General features: G+C 44.3%; 1 protein-coding gene across 3 annotated transcripts in view; it reads right to left on the bottom strand.

Moving 5' to 3' along the window:
• PKLR (pyruvate kinase L/R) overlaps positions 1–17,862 on the bottom strand; it is an 86,133-nt gene that overhangs the window by 41,875 nt on the left and 26,396 nt on the right. For all 3 annotated transcript variants that reach the window (XM_078670015.1, XM_078670016.1, XM_078670014.1), the window contains exons 3-5: positions 16,124–16,215; positions 14,972–15,103; positions 12,674–12,860 (exon numbers count right to left, since the gene is read on the bottom strand). In XM_078670015.1, the coding sequence (XP_078526141.1) occupies positions 12,674–12,860; positions 14,972–15,103; positions 16,124–16,215 (411 nt within the window). The remainder of the gene's footprint in view (positions 1–12,673; positions 12,861–14,971; positions 15,104–16,123; positions 16,216–17,862) is intronic.

Genomic DNA, 17,862 nt, shown 5'->3' with positions numbered 1-17,862 from the left:
GCATGCATGCATGCGCGTTAGGCTGACTTGCTGGGAGTATGGGAGGGAAGTGCGCGGCGCGGCGCAGGATGGAACGTGCGCGTTCGCGCACACAAATCCAGGAAAAAAGCTCGTACCACCCTCTTGTCTCTCCTTCCCCCCCAGACCGATAACTATACGTCTCCAGCTGGACACATGCATCCTTCGGATGCATTACCGGCGAGACCCAAAAAGGAACTTTGGTCTTGTATCATTTAAAACAAAAGAATTCCTTTTTTTTTGCACTTCTTGGATCACAGAAAGCGGTACAAAGCATTGATATTTTGGTAGTGGCATGATGCATTGGAGCACGATCCATAATTCAAAAACACTATTAGCAGAATATCACCTTTTTCCACCCACTTTCTCTATCCGACCCAAAATTCAGCTAAAAGTAAACCCTCTCCAATCGCCCTCATCCAAGAGTGAGAAACTTAAAAACTTCTCCGGTTACCACTTTGATGGCTCAACAGCTTCAACCTTCCTATTAGTACCGTCCAGAGAGGTGTCTTAAGTCAAATAGCCTTAGCGTTGTCTAATGGGACATGTCACTTCAATATCTTGTCTCTCCTTGTAAGTTACAGGGGGCTGCCTTACAGCCAAGAAACTGTCTGTGCCATCAACAGGCCATTTCTATATTGTCTCAGATGCCACATATCACCTTTGTTGCCTATACCGTCTTCCAATTTCATGTAATAACTAACTCGCCTCCCACTGCAGAGGGAGACCAGTTATCTCCTGGAGTCCATCCCTTTCCACAGCATTGGCTTAAATACCAAAATGTTTAGAGCTGGATATGTTTGACCATTATCTGTTTGACAGCAACTGCAGCCTCCTCACTAATATACTTTGAAACAGGGCAATCATTCTATATACGCAAGACATAGTAGTCCAGTTCCTCACGACCTTTCCACCACTCGTCTGTGGTATTTGGTTACACTTCCTCAGTCTCTCTGAATAGAGTACTACACATCATAAGATGGACTACTACGTTATGATTAGATTTCTGCAAAGTTACGACCATTGATTCAGTTTTATGCCCCCTTCCTCCTCAGTTAAATTAGTGCAAAGAATTTACCAGCCTGGTGTTGCGCCTTCCTGGTTAGGGCAGAGTCCTAGCAAAATGCTCAGGGCTTTAAAGAAGCAGGCAAGCCTTTCTGAATGGCCGTGGCAGGCGGGCAGAAAAGACAGGATCGAACCATGCCCACAGCACACCGTGCAGTACGGCGCACACCGTGCAGTACGGCTATATTGCCTTATCACATTATCCGCAATGGCAGTTAGAGAGCGGACTGCACGTTGTAAGACTTGTTTCAGGGCGGGCGTTGAGCCGTACAACTTTACGGTGAGGATTTCTAAGCCTGGTCTTAGAGCCTTTAAGTTAGTGAGCTGCTGCTTGGATGCTTCTTGGGCATCGGACAGTATATATGCAATTAAGGGACAAATAAAAGCCCTGAATTAGATCATTAGATGCCAATGCCATCGACGGAGCAGAGAAAACAAAACGTAGCCATCTTGCTGGCTTGCAAATCACACATGCCCAGCAATACTTTATTTAAAAAAGTAAAAAGAATCAACGGTCCCCTGCGTCAGACTGCTTGCCAGTCACAGCTCGCTCTCCCTCTACTTAGAAGTAACTGTCAGGCCTTCACAACTTGCACATTACCAAAGAGTCCGGTTCTACCCAAGTCGCAAACAGATCTCTTATAGATGTAATCATTACTGAAATTAGAGCGGTTCCTTTCCCAGGGACTGATATTTAAAGAGAGTCTCATGAGTGCTGCACAGGAAAACCAGAGTACGCTCCTCGTCACTCAGCCGGCCTGCGACCAGGAAGTCAGGCAGGCCAGCGCGACAACCGGAAACAGGAAGTAGGAGGGCGGGAGCCTACCCCGCCTCCCACGGAAGAGCCGCGATTGTTTGGAGCACCGGAGCAGGCAGGAGCCTACCCTGCGCCCCGGTGCCGAAGGAGGGAAGAAGAGTCCTGCTGCCGGCCCTGCAGCTGAGGAGAGCCGCCGCACCAAGGAAGCCGGTGAGTGGGTTGCCGAGCGGCGGGGGGGGGGGGGCTGTGTATGTATGTGTGCGTGCGTGCGTGTGTGTATGTGTCTTGGAGTGCGTGTTTGTGACTGTGGGGGAGGGGTGTGTGTGTGAGCGAGTGTCTGTCTGTATGCGCGCGCATGTGTACGGCGCGGGACGCGACGTGCGCGTTCGCGCACACAAATCCAGGCAAAAGCTCGTACCACCCTCTTGTCCGTCCTTCCCCCGTAACAGATAACTATACGTCTCCAGCTGGACACATGCATCCTTCGGATGCATTACCAGCGAGACCCAACAAGCAGTTTTCTGCAAGGACAGGTTAAAACTGGTGGCAAGGCTGACTTAGCCTACCATCTTTACAGTAAAAGGAGTACCATTATATTGGACATCAGTAACAATTAAATGGTTTCTCACCTATAGGAGTAGTTTTGCAGCTTGAAGAATGTTCTGTATTCACATGCTGTGCATTATTCCGCCACCTAGTGGTTGAGTCTGGAATTCTCAGATTTTATTTGTAGTCCTTTTTCATTAGGTCTTGCCTAGGCAGCACGCATGCGCTGCTCTAGGAGGGCCTTTAGCCATCAGTCTTCACTTTTCAAGCAATGGGCTCATGCTTGTGGCGGCATCCACCATGCGAGAGCGAGCAGCAGCGCGCCACGAGTGCAGTGCTTGAAAAGTGAAGACTGTTATACCAAGCCGCGCACCACTCGCGGGCTCACCTCCTGCTCCCCCTCTCACAACCTCTTCCCCGGTTTTTGGTCTTTCAGACTAATACGCCTCGCCGTATCAGCCCATCAGAAGCACAATCTATTAAGTGTGATTTATTCCGCCACCTACATGTTCCGTTTTCTTCTTATGTCGTGTTGTTACTAAAGCTTTTATTTGTTTGTTTCCGAGTAGTTGGGGATGCCTTCGTAGTTTGTTCCCAAAAAATGTACATTTGTTTTGCGCGGCTTGTCTGTGTGGACAGTGAATATTATAAACAGTGTTTCAAATAACGTAAGCCTTCGTTTTTTACGCTTGCCCAGTTTACCCAGTGAGAAGCCCCATTCCGCTCACAGTTGACAGAGTTTGTTCCGATGTAACTGCCTCTGCGAGACGCCGCCTGCCTCCCATCCCCAGCATTGCTGGCTGTCCAGAAGCAGCGGTTTATTATAAGTGACTGCCTTATAAGTGCCGGCTTGGTTTCCAGCCCTTCTGTTGTATCTTCCATTCGAGGGAAGCCACTCTTCCTTATCACCACTTTCTGCCCCCCCCCATGACAGGTGGTTTCATCGCCCTACCTTTTCCCTCGCACCTTCCGATGTAGATAGATTATCGGTGGTCGCGAGTGCTCGGAGAGGCTCCTGCCTGAGTCTGACAGAGACAAGAGGAGGTGACGCTGTGACAGAGGCGGACGGTGTTGTACTTACAATAACGTCTCTTCACATCTACTTATGTCTCCTGTGGTCGAAGCTGGATCGAACACTGGACGGGATCATTGAGCCTCAGCTGTGACACCAGAGGCAAAGCCTCAACACGCATGTTGGAATGGGAGGAATCTGGTGGAATTCTCGCTGTGGGTTGCAGTGAGTACAAATTGTCTTCAAGAGAAGCTTCAAATTGGTTTATCAGCATAAACTTTAGTGAGGTGTCATGAGCATAATGTCACAGATACCCACTTTTTCTGGCCTCTACCCGGTATAAAACACAAGCATTGGCATAGCCAATAGGTGTCGACTTTAGGACCTTGTAAGTTAAAAAAAAAAAAAAGTGGTGTAGGACTTCACGCTTACATTTTCTACACCCTAAATACGAAGTAAATGTGAAGTCTTTTCTGCTTCAGTTTTGTTTTTTGTTTTTTTACTTACAAGGTCCAAAGGCGAGACCTATTGGCTATGCCAATCCTTGTTTTTTGTTGTTGGGAATCAGATCTCCCATTTAGGAGTTTCCTGTGACGTATGCCCTCCTCTGGAAGCACCCACTCAGTCTTCTTCGGATTTTTTTTTGGTCGGTTTTCTTCTCATCTTCTTGGTGGAGGTGGGTGGATCACTTGAATCCAGAAAAATCTTCAAGCTGCAAAACTACTCCTACAGGTAAGAAACCATTTCGCTGTGCAGTGTGAAACGTTTCTGGATTCACATGCCATGCACAGATTTTGCAGCAGTTTTGTCAATTTCAGAGGACGGGTGGAAGATGAGATTTCTAAACAGATGTTTTAAGACAGTCTTGAGATTCCTTGTTCATTTGGATGTCTACACAGTGAAGCTTTGTGAACGTGTGTATTGATAACCACGTAGCTGCCATACAGATGTTCTGTAAGGGTATGTTTGCTAGAAAGGAAATGGCTGCTCCTTTCTTCCGTGTGTGTACTTTTGGGGCAGTTTAGTTTTTCCCTTGCACTTGTGTGACAAAATTTAACTGTTTGCGAGATCCATCTGGCAAGAATGCCTTTAGTTACTGGTTTTCCAACATTGTTGTCTGCAAAGGAAACAAATAGTTACTTTGTTTTCCTGCTGGTCTTTGTTGCATTACTATAGTACATTACATTATTATTATTTTTTTTTTTTAATTTATTTATAAAGTGCCAGAATCGACCCCCGGAGGGGTATCTCTGCGCTAACTGGACGGGTTTCAAGTGAGAGAAATACAAAGAACTATCTGCTAAAGATCAAAAACAAAAAAGAAAGGTCTTAAGCTGCTTCCTAAAGTATAAATAATCGGTACACTGTCTTAATTGTAAGGGGAGCTTGTTCCAGTAGTGAGGACCCAGATAAGAGAGGGCCTTCCCACCCTGTCTTGCTCCTTTAATCCTGGGTACCTCTAATAAGGATTTAGATCCAGAGCGGAGAAACCTCCGAGGGGCATATGAAGTGAACTTATCAGTAAAGTAGGCAGGACCGAACCCAGACAAAGCCTTAAATATTGTACAGCAAACTTTGAACTGCACTCGTTCTCGTATGGGGAGAGAGTGAAGCTGATAAAACAGGGGCCAGGAAGCGGTTCTCGGGGGGGCATTGAGGATCAAGCGGGCTGCCGTGTTTTGAACCACCTGTAGTGTATCAAGGGCAGCCTCATTTGCAGAAACCAGCAGGCCATTACAATAACCCAGGCGACTTAAAATAAGTGCCTGGGTCAGGGTTCTGTGCTGTACTTTGGTCGAAAACCTGATTGAGAAGGATCAAGACTACCCGTCTGTTCGACATGCTTGGAGAGATGAGTGTCTATATGCTTCTCCAGTATCTTGCTCAGGAAGGGGAGTAGGGAGATAGGGCAAAAATTAGAGAGCTCAGCCAATAGGGCCTTGTGTGCTTACGAACGGGCATCACCTGTGCTGCTTTCCATTCCAAAGGAACACGGACCTTTCTATGGGAAAGATTGAGGTGATGGGTTATGGAGGATGACAGATGACAGGCAAGAGAAGCCGTGATCTTTGCCAGAAAGTTGTCTTGAGGTGATCCTGATTTCACGGTACGCATCAGTAATTCTACCTCTGCCTGCGTGACCAGGGGAAAACTTTTCAGCAGCTGAGTGGCTAATTGCAAAGGAGTATCGAGTGGCATGTTGGTTACAATGGGTCTTTCTGACACATTTATTTTGTCATAAATAAGCTCAATTTTTTGTGTAAAAAAGGTTCCGATGTCATCACATAATTTTTGTGTGGGAGCCTCTAGTGTTTCACATGCTTTAGGATTTGTAAAGGACTGTAGGACACGGTATAGCACTTTAGGGACATTTTGGGCCTGATCTAACAAGTGCTATAAAGGCTTTGTGGGCTGCTCTGATTTTCCCATGATAATCGGCCTGTGAAGCATAAAACCTGTCTCTATCTTCCTTATTACGAGTGAGACGCCACAGCTTTTCGTGTTTCCTGCAGATTCGTTTTTGGGCACGAAGCATAGGGGAAAACATTGCGTTCTGGGTGCGCCTTTGAATGCTAGGCACGGATTTTAGAGGCACTAGCTGGTCAATAGCACTAGAAACTTCCAGATTTTACCTGGTCAGAGCCTCCTCTATGTTCTCGGATTCTGAGACCTGAGGGTCTACAAAAGAAGCTTGGAAACTGTCCAGGGTAACTCGCTTCCATTGCCTCCGAGAGTGGTATATAACGGGATTAATGGCAACTGACTTTTTAGGAACCTGGATGAAAAATGTAACTGACGCATGGTCTGTCCACAGTAAAGGCACGCAGAGGACATGGGGGGAGTTTGAAAAAATAATGTCCAAGGTGTGCCCGGCTGAATGCGTAGGTCCATCATTACGCTTGTTGAGACCTAGCATAGCTAGATCCAACAACAGTCGCAGCGTCAGCATTGGAAGCATTCTCACTGTGAATATTAAAGTCTCCCAGCAGCAAAAAATGATTGCTCGCGATCACGTGAGGAGCAATTAGCTCCGTCAGTTTAAGAGAGAATCCGGTTAAAGGACCAGGGGGTCGATAGACGAGAGCCCCCTTCCAGCTAGAATGGAGTGAGAGATCTATACGAAATACCATGACTTCCATTGTAGGGTCACTACGTTGTTCCAGCATAGTGACCTTAGTGGTGTCTCTATATGCTATGGCGATTCCGCCCCCCATTTTATTTTGTCTATCCATTCGGGTAAGCTTGTAACCTTCAGGCAATGCGAGGGTAATAGAGGGAACAGAGTGGGGCTTCAGCCAAGTTTCGGTCAAAAACCCAAGGTCAGGCTGCTCTGAGGAAAGGAGATCCTAAACTTCTGTTGAATGCTTAGGGAGAGACCTTACATTACAAAGTAAGCTACTCCATCCTCGCTTGGGGGTAAAAGGCCTCTTGCCCATGTTAGTTGTAGGAGGTCCTATAATGGGACACTCCGCCACTACACATCTGGAAGCATAGGACTGAGAGTTGGCATAAACATGAACATGAGTGATAGATGCCCTTTTACTGACCGAGCCCTGGAACCGACAGGTGGAACATTATCGCTGGTCTTGCATCCAGCGTACGTAATCATTTCTCCGCTTGATTCTTTGGCTTTTGGAAAAAGCTTGGAATTTGTATTGTTTGATTTATGTGGAAGTGATAAATCACCTTTGGTAAGAACTGTGGATCGGCTTTCATGACTATTCGTCAGTTAGGACCAGTAAATATGGTTCTTGAATTGTGAGTGCAAGTATTTCACTCACCCTGCAAAGTGATGTTCTAGCCACCAGAAATACGGTCTTCAGTGAGAGCAGTTTTAATGTGGCCTTGTGTAAAGGCTCAGAGGTGCCTTAATTAGTGGAGTTAGCACTACATTTAAATTCATGTGTGCGCGCGCGGGTATTCGTCTTGGTGGTGCAATTCTTTGATCCCTCTAAATAATGCTTTATTACTTGTATTGTGAAGAAATGTATTCCTATATGACCCCCATGTGTAGGATACAATTGCAGCTACATGTGCTTTTAAGGATGCATACGTCAGCTTGCAATCCAGTAGGCAAGATATTTTAGCACAGTTGCGTCTTTAGTTTTTTTCATAATAAGCCCATTTTCCTATACTACAATGATCATCTCTTCCATCTGGCTATGTAACTCTTTAGTGTTGACTTTCTTGCTTCACTGAAAACCGCCTTTATGTTCTCCGAAAGGCCCAGATATCTGAATTCTAGTCTTCAGGAACCAGGCTGCCAGACTCTGGTTCTGGGTGTAGAACCCTCCCCTCTCCAATTGTCAGTAGGCCTTGTTGTCTTGACCATCTCAGAATGCTGCCCAGCCCCATTTCTATTAGTTCCGAAAACAACATTTGCCTCACACACTGAGGAGCAATTAGCGTTAGAGTAATTTAGCTCCGTCTGCATTTTTTGATCACGGTTCGGTGGTATCAGAGTAAAGGCGTATGCAAATATCTCTGATCAGTCTAGCGACAGCATTCCCCAGGGATTGGTGGAGTGGCTGTCTGGATGCAAAGTTTTGGCATTTTGCGTTCTTTGGGGTTGCGAATAGGTCTACCTCTGGAGTTCAACAACTCCCAAATATCTGTTTAAGTACCACTTGGTTGAGTTCCCATTCGTGGAAGCATGATGCTTGTCTACTCAATTGGTCCGCTTCTACATTTTGGCTAGCCTCCATAGGGTAAAAAATGGAGTCCCCTCCCTGCTTGTTGATGTACCACATTGTAGCGGTTTGGTCTGGTTGGATTAATATTGTTCTCCCCAACAGTTCTTTTGAAAGGCTTTTAAGGCTAGGAACACGGTCTTTAGTGCGAGACATTGATATGCTGGACTGAATCTTGTCCCTTCCAGACCCCTCTGACGTCGAGCGAGGCCCTGTGAGCTCCCCACCCCATATGATAGACTTCTGTTGAATGGTTACTGTTGGAGTCATTTGTGCAAATGTCCTTCCTACTGTTATAAGTGATCGGTTCACCACACCATGTCCTCCTGTAGTTTCTGCGTGACAACCAGTAGATCTTCCCAACTCCATGTTGCCTGTGACCATTGGTTTTGAAGCCATTCCTGAATTGGTCTCATAAGTAATCTCACAAATGGAATGAAAGGGATGCAGGAGGCCCATCTACTCCAACATGTTCCCCTAAAGTCCTCCCTGTTAGAGGTAGACCCTTCTAGTAAAGGAGGTTTTTTTGTAGGGGCACTATTGTCTTTTTGCTGGGATTTACTTTTGCTAGGATCAAACTGATTTTGCTCCTAGGAACAGTTTACCTTGCTCTCGATTTGGTGACGATTTTTCTATATTTATAGAGTCCTAGTGTGAGGACTGTCCTCATCCCCTCTTGTATACGTGTCTTGTAGTTGGTGCGGGAGTCTCACCAATTGCCCGGATAGGGATAAATATGTATCCCTGGCCAGTGCTGCTAGACACTTCATAAATACTGTTGGAGCGGATTTTATCCCGAAGGCCAGCGCTCTGAATTAATAACAAGTCTTGTCCACCACAAATCGCAAGTATTTCTTGTGTTTTGGATTTATTGGTATGTACAAGTAAGCATCTTTTAAATCTATAGTTGCAATGTAATCCCTTAATGCAACTGTAGTATGACCTCCTGTAAGTCTGTCATCTTGAATCTATGTGCTTTTGTAAACTGGTATAATGAACTGGAGGTCTAGGTTCTGGCATAGAGATCTGTCTATATTAGTAAATAAGTGGAGTAATTTACTTTTCCGGTCTCTTCTCTGAGCAACTTTTCTAGTACCTTTTTTTCCATCAATTCCTATACCTCTTTGAGTAGACGTGATGCGGTCTCATCTGAATAGACCTTTTTCTTTAGTCCCTTTGCTTGTGGTCTCATGGCCAGTTCTAAGCAATATACAAGTTTTACAACGTTTAATATTCAGGTGTCTGACGTGATCTTCCTCCACTTCTAAAGGAAGTACTTTTATTCTGCCTCCCACTGGTGCTGCGTGAGAGGCTGCCTAAATAGACCAAGTCATTTATTTGATGGGGTAGTGGCTCCCCCTGTGAGGCTTTACCCTCCAATGTGATGGTCCCTGAAAGGAATGGAGTCCTTACTGCTGGTATTGATAGTGTTGTGAGGATGCCGTTGATTGCCTTAAACTGGTATCTTGGAAGCCCGGATGAGCCGTGTTAATCTGGAAATGCATCTTCCTGTAGGCCTGTGTAATGATGTAGCACCTCTCTGTAGGTTCCCCTAAATTGCAATGCTCCCATTGATTGTGCCATTTAGTGGTCTTTTTTTTTATAGCTGTTGCAGCATTTCATCCACAGTGCCTAAAAACCTGTTCCCCACTGAAAGGTGTATTAAGATTGGTCACCTTGCACCTCCGGTTTGAATCCGGAGATTCGCAGCCAAGAGTGGTGTTTTAACGCTGTTTCTGCCATCATTTGACAACTTGCAGTGTCTGCTGCGTCTAATGCCAAACGTGTTCACAATATTTTTACCTTCCTCAGCTTGGCTTGCCTATATTGCTCTGGTAGGTGTATCATGAGCTATGCCATCTCTTCCCAATATTAGTATGCAAACCTATTAAGGAGGGTGTTGGAGTTTGCTATATGCATTGGCTGTCTGTCCTCCTCTCGAACATTCTGCCCATCAGATCCATCTTTTTACTCTCCTTGTCTGGGGTAGCCCGACGGTGATGGGATATTGGCTGTCTTCCAAGCCAAGGAAGTGATGGTCAGCCGGCACCGTTCCTTTAATGTATACAGAGTATTTTAAAGAGTGCTTATGTTTTTTCTCAGCCCTTGGATTTTACCGCTCCGTGTGCAGCAGGCTCCTTGAATGCCTTCCTTTTCTGATCTAGTACACTGGGAGAAACTGGTTCCTTGTTTGTGATGGTATTAAAGTCTCTATGAGGAAACATTGTGTCCCCTCTTCTTCCAGCTGAACTCCAGACTATCTGCAGCCTTTTTTTGATTTGACTGTACATTGCAATGTCATCCGGATGCGAAGGCCTCAACGGTAAACAGTCTATTCCTTCTTCAGGGGAATCTGTCTCGATGCCATGCCATTGAGTCTTAACATATTTAGAGTCTTCGGAGCCCTGAAACACTCCCAAGCCTTCTTGCTCTTCTTTGTAGGATTGCTCCTCCTCTTCCTGAGGCTCAGGTGTCATTAGAGGGTCAAATTCCTCTACCTCCTTCTCACCCTGTTCTTCTAGGCAATTTGAAATTCCTTAAGAGAAGTGTCGAAATATTTTTTCTGCATGGACGCGGCCATTTCCGCTTCGAGGAGCCGCATTTTCTTCTTCATCTTTGCTGAGCGTTATTTGGGGTCATGCCTCAACATACATTTTCTTTTTGAAGTCGAGGAATCTTTCAATGATGTGTCATCATCGAGCACGTTGACTCTTCATGAGATCCCTTTTCAACGTGCAAAGGACTACATTTTTAACATCCTTTAACAAAGTAGTATTTTTGGGAGACGTGCCTCTTGCGGTTTCCCGGTCGAGGGGTCTGAGGGTTTCTTATTCTCTGGGTTTGCCTTCACTCACTGATTTTCAACATCAAGGTTGCCCTTTCTGCTTTGGACTCTGGCAACTAATGTTTTTTCGGAGTTACCTAGGATCTCTCGTCCTTGGTCGAGAGGTCACCCCTTGACGATGTTTTTTGTCATCACCGCTCAACAGACCAATGTGTCTTAAGGATGGTGTCTGCCTCTGTTCCTGCATGGCATAGAGTGCCAGTCTCTGCTTCTCTCTTGCCATCAGCATCTCCAAGTTGAACCCTGCACAGGCCTTACAGTCGTCATTTTGATGGGCAAGTGGCAGACAGAGGTTACACACCTGATGTTGATCTTTCTGCGCGAACTTATGATGACATTTTGGGCAGAACTGAAAAGGAGTATTTTCCATCATGTGGAGAGAGTCCCCTGTCTGGACATTTTCTAAACGTCAAGGAAAAACTTCCTTTCACAACAGGAATCTTCCCAGTACCTCTTTAGTGATCTTCCGAATTTTTCCAATAAACTTCTTTCAAACGTTTTGTTTTTCCACGACTTGGGAGAGCCCTCAGCAAGGCATCCAGACCCAATGGCGGAAAAAAAAAATCTGAAGATGGCTACCAAGAGTGTGAGCTTTCTGGGGAGGGCCTTGAACGTCACAGAAAACAGCAAATGAGGGATCCATCGGTACCCTAAAAATAGAAAAAGGACTATGGAAAAATAAGAATTCCGGACCAAACCATTAGATTGCGGAATAACGCACAGCATGTGAATCCAGAAAAGATTAATGTGGCAAAACAATTATTTTTACTGGTAAATAAGTGCGATACGAAGAGTTATATAAAAAGTACATTATTTGCAGCGCTGAGAGATTAAATCTTCTGGCTTTACATTATGGATCTTATGGGTTGAACCAAGTGAACATGAGCCAATGACTGAGAACAATAAATATTGATCACAGGTGGCAAAGGATATTGATGTGAAGGAACCTCAAAGGTGGCAATCACATGTGGCCGATGGATGTCGGTCACTGATGAGTGAACATGAGCCAATGACTGAGAACAATAAATATTGATCACAGGTGGCAAAGGATACTGGATCACAGGTGGCAAAGGATTTTGATGTGAAGGAACTTCAAAGGTGGCAATCACATGTGGCCGATGGACGTCGGTCACTGATGGAGATGGCCTTCGGTCATTAGTAGCGATGACCATAGGTCACTAGTGTTACTGGTGACAATGGGCATCAGTCACTGGTGGCAATGGTCACTGGTCACCGGTGGCAATGGTCACCGGTGGCAATGGGCAATGGTCACTGGTGGCAATGGTCACTGGTGGCAATGGGCAATCAATAATGGCACTGGGCAATCAATGGTGGCATCAATCACAGGGGGCCATGGGCATCAATCACCGGTGGCAATGATTTTTACTCGCAGGTGGCAATGGGCATTGATCAATTAGCCAATGATTTTCAATGAACATTTACCATAGGTGGCAATGGTTTTTTACCCTCGTACGAGAAAGAACATTGATCAAGGTTTGCAATGAATATCAATCAGTGGCAGTTATGGAAATGGATCATACGTGGCAATGGATATCGATTACATGTGACAATGGATATCAATCAATCAATGAGATTGAATATCAGTCAAGGACAGTAAGAAATCTAGATCACTCTACATCACTGTCACATTTGTGTTGGACTGTGGTAATATCCATGCTCCTCACCAGTCATATCTGTGGCCCATAAATTGTATACTTTGCCCTTCACCCAGCAATTACCAATTTCCTTGACGAGCAGTGATATGAGTCCATCATCCACGAAGATCCTGCCACCAACTGTGACCACCTTACAGATGTTCTTGTAGTCCACCCAGATGACCTTGTCATCACACTTGTCTTTGAAGGCATCATCGGGAGTGACCTTAACACATGAGCCCTTGACCAGTTCCACCTCAGCATTGTCGCCCTGCAAGGTAAAATGAAAATAGTGAGGGTGCAGGAGGGAACAAATGAGACACTGGACAGAAGACACGCTTACTCAAGCATCCCCTCATCATTTGGAAAGAAGAGGAATAGCCTGTAGTGAACAGGGAGATATTGCTTGATAGACTGATGCCAATGAAAGGTGACATGACATGTTTGGTATTAAATTTACTAACAAAGTTTGGGCTCGAATTTAGCATCTTGAGTGTTAGAAAACAAGCTATTGAATATTGTCCTGCCCAGCTTGGCAGGCTGAAAGGATAGCTGTTCGCATCTTATCAACCAAGGAAGGAGATCAAGTGATCCACTTGACTTTAAGCAATACTGAAAGGTGGACTGGAGAAAAACGGAATGAGTTACTCCTGATAGATGGAAAAAAAGCTGTAAATAGTCCCATTTCAACTGAAAAAAGGAGAAGACCAAGAACTGATCACAAATGCTCTAAGAATGTGGACAATGAGGATTCCAAAACAAGGGCTGTATCCACATGTAAGACATTCATTATTGAACTGAGACTGTCATTATTTATTACCACCACTCAGTGTTAAAGGAAACGTGTGCTGCAATTATGGAAGAGACAGAATCAAATTCTTAAGGAATTTCCATCAATGAGTCGATAGCACAATACATTGGTTTTTGAGGTAGGCCACATTCCTAAGACACTGCAGTAAGAGGGTAAAATATATAGCAAGTGACATTCCAAAGTCCCAGAATCTTTGGGAACCGGATTACCTAAAAATGTAGGGGCAGATTTACAAGAAAGTGACACATCTGTACAGATGTGTCACTTTCCCTGCACCACCATGGATGCGCCATATTTACAATACAGTATCAGGAGGAGAACCCAAGAAATTGCGAAGGGTTCGAAACACGTTGACCCAGCTGGATTGGGGGGGGGGGGGGGGGGAAGAGATGGTTGATTTATGAAAGGGAATTCCGCTGGTTGTTTTTACATTGAAGGACGGGTCTACCTCACAATGGTATTTTCTTATTTTCTTTTCATTTGAATGTCACCATTTGGTATCTTTAATCATCATCATCATCATAAAATGTATATATGGAAAATAAGTTGCCCTTCAAAAAAGACTTGCGATGAATGTTAAAAAAAAAAAAAATTCTAAATACAGAAAAGAGCGTGAAATATATTACTAAGGCCACCATATTTGTAAATGTGGTTCTTATAGCAAAAATAACAATTTAATTCCAGCACCTAGACACTGTTACAGTGGATTCTATATTTACAATACAGCTCACCATGGCGCAAGGATTGACAGATGAGTCAGAAATTCCGACGCATCTGTTGGGGCAAAAGTCACGCTTTGCTGGAGTTGTGTCGCAAGCACAACGCAACTCCAGCAATGCATTTTGAGGCCTATTGCCTCCACACTGCGTCACTCTGTACGCCTGCTTCAAGCAGGTGTAAAGTTTTGATGCAGTGGCATCCTAGAAATGACGCAGTGAAATCTTGTAGATTTCATTGCGTGACTTTTACAAGGCTTTTGTGCTGTTGGAACGCACACCCTGCATACGTTACACCCGACGCATGTGTGACGCAGGGCTTTATAATGCGACGCATCTCCCTAGATGCGTCACGTTGTAAATTGGTCACATTTTTTACGCTGTCACATCACAAAAGTAACACAACGGCAGCAGAAAAGTGTTGCAAGGGGCTTGTAAATCTGCCCCGTAGTGTTTCATTTATAAGTTAGCATTGGGTCTCATGATAAGATATATATTGCAATATAGAAAACATAGCACTACTTTTAAATCTTTAGGAAGCAGGAGTGCTGAAAACTGGATCACCCTATGTGGATAATTTGCTGAACAAACAAAGCAAACAAAAATCAGTGTTGTCCAAAGTAAGTCCTGATCGTTTATAAATTTTAGTTACAACCGCCAACTATTTGAATGAGTAGCATGTCGGCTAATTAAATGTAAATTGGTCTTCGGTGGGGATTTTTGAAAATCTGGAATGAATCCGGCACATCAGGGCCTATGTCAGACACCCTTGATACACAGTAACATCTCTCTACATCACTTTCTGATCTACGTCTAGCACACACACAGCCCTCATTTTCTGCTGTGATTACTCACCCCAACAACCACTCCTGTGCGGATCTCTGGCCCTTTGGTGTCCAACGCAATGGCAATCGGTCTGTAGAACATCGGGTTCGCAGCAAAGCTTTCCGTGGCTGTTCGCACATTCTTTATGGATTCTGCATGGTACTGAATAGACAAAATAACCTCGGTGAGAGACGGTGTTAAATGGGCAATGCTTCATGTTGATCTTACTCAAAAACTAACATTGACAATGTGTAGATCTTTCTAAACCTGATATGAACAAAATCGAGAGCTGGCAGTGTGTCGTACCAGTCGAGTCAAGACTAGATTGAAACTTAATTTAACACAAGTCCCACTACTTCCATAAAACACACATCTAACAAACATTCTTGTGATCTATATACCAAATTGGCTTGCTCTCCTGATTTCTAAGTCTCCTACAGCTTTATTATATGTGTCAAGGAAATTTTGCAAATATGCAGAAAATTTGCATCTGTGGCATATTCTTAAAATTTCAATTTGAATATTTTGTGTGCTCAAACTTATCGAAGTTTTGCACGGATGCAAATGCAGCTCCAGAGTCAATGTTTAAAGTCCTCTTCCACCAGTTAATTGCTGCATCAATGCATTGAATTGGGTAAAGGTTAAAAGTTTTTTTTTCAATTTCATAGAACCTTTTGGTACGTAATCAAAAAGAAACAATATGGTTAAAGTACATATTCCGAAGTCTCTACGACTTACTGGATTACAAAAAAGACCCGGTCAGATCTACCCCACGTGAACTTAAAAGAAGTAGCAATTCCTGTTTTACATCTTTCACTGACTCAACTTTAAGCAGCAAGGATGTACTGTTTAGGTAACATTGTTTACGGGTCAGGTGTAACGCAAGGCCCATTTTTTACAAATCAAATTACTACTACAACGGCCCCAACAGTGCTGGGATGCCTGGCTTCACCTTGGGGGTGCCCAGGAGTGGGCATTTCACAGGGAAAAGCCAGGAAGGGTTCCACAGCGGTATGCGCACAGCGCCAAGACGCCTCAGGGTATAAGTGCGCTATACAAGTACGAATTAATTTCATTCACCCCACAGCTCAAAGGAGGATATGTTGAATGTGTGAAATTAACCCAGCAAGCACATATGCTTATTTATGTGCCTGTATATGGACTCTTATTGCATGGTCTTACCTCATGGGAACCATGGGAGAAATTGAGGCGGGCAATATTCATTCCAGCCTTTATCATCTCACAGAGCATTTCAACAGATCGTGATGCAGGACCTACGAACAAAGAAAAAAAGGCAGGAGATGAGATCCCCATCACTTTTTGTGTGTTTTTGCTTGGGCCTCAGGCACAGGAGGACTCAGAACAGAACTTGGCCACAGGCTGTTGCAGAGAAGCATAGACTGCACTTCAGGTCTCGAAATGTGTCATGAGTTGTAGTAGATCCGACACGGTCTCAGACTGTGTGGCACATGTATATAAAGAGCACAACATGAAATAAAATGGAAAATAATAAACATCACAAATAGTACAACAGGTTACACTGCCCCACCTAAGAAGCTGAAAGATCACAGGTGGTGCTACAGGACAACGTCCAAAACTGAACACCCCATTTCCGGGCGCTTAAGCTTCCACCCCACTCTCTAGGAACAGAAACTCACAAATCTCATTTTTTCCTACTGACACTAAACCTTACACCTCTCACTCCCCAAGGGGCAGATTGTCTCATAAAGGGAAGCATTATATTAATACATTGACGCGATATAGGATACAATAGTTGGAACTGCCAATGGTGCATAAGAGCAGTAATAAGGAAAGGTTAACACAATTTTGACATAAGAGGGCATGGCAAGACAATGTGGTTCCAAAACCATTCTCAACTCTGTGGCCATACACTTTATAACTTAACTGCATGGGCTTCACCAATATGGTGAATATGGACAGACTCAATACAAATTAGGTTGCAGACATAAAAGGAGTCACACCGGAATACTACAATTGCATGGATTTTTCTTTGTGAGACTTTCAATTGCAAGTAACTACATTGAGACCTCTACATTGCACATATTTCAGTACTTTATATTGCAGTGGATTACTTGGTAGAGAAATGTATGGTCTTGCTGGACAGTGCAGCTGTCGCCAGACAATTATGTGAACATTACTAGAGAGGGGCTTTGGCACTGCAAACATGTTGGGTGCCAGGACGACATGTTTTGATAGGGCAGAAGTGTGTGCTTCCACAAAAAAGTGACTGACCACAACACAGTTTTTTTTTTTTTGCACAGTTTTATATAGCGCGAACTTGACCCAAACCGGGTATCAGAGCGCTTTACATAGCACCAGTTATGTTACACGAGGACACACATTCATTTTTGTTGGTCACGGGGAGATTAAGCGATTTGCTCAGAATCACAGGATGTTTGGTGTCGTTACCGCGAGACTCGAACACAGATCCTCAGGTCCGAGGTTGATCATTTTATTTATCCAGATGCCTAAGCTTGGACTTTCAGAGGCACACGCATGACATTTGAATGTTATTAAAGTGTCTTAAACAACAAGATACTTTATGCAGCATCAGGGTTCAAAACAAAACAATCCCTGTCCTCAGCCTCACTCCTGGTTCTCAAAGGAGTGTCTTAAAGCAAAGGGCATACTCAAAGCTGTCAAATAGGAAGCCCACAATAAAATCAGTGTTGCCCGCATAAACTATGACTGGATAACCACCAGTACCAAGCAGAGCTGGGTATACTCCATCTGGTTAGCCCTGGCTGAGGATTTCAACCTTAATGACAGTTATTTTGACATTTTTGCACATGGCTTCCCCAAATCTATCAGCCCTACAGAACTAACAATTCAACCACAGCAGAGGGTGACCACTTTTCCTCAATTTATTCTCGACCTGTTATGGAGCTGGATGATCCAGT

The sequence above is a fragment of the Lissotriton helveticus genome, chromosome 12 (genome assembly GCF_964261635.1).
Source record: "Lissotriton helveticus chromosome 12, aLisHel1.1, whole genome shotgun sequence".
NCBI classification, from domain to species: Eukaryota; Metazoa; Chordata; class Amphibia; order Caudata; family Salamandridae; genus Lissotriton; species Lissotriton helveticus.
Note: the sequence above shows the minus strand (reverse complement) of the source record. Positions and strands in the feature narration are given on the sequence as shown.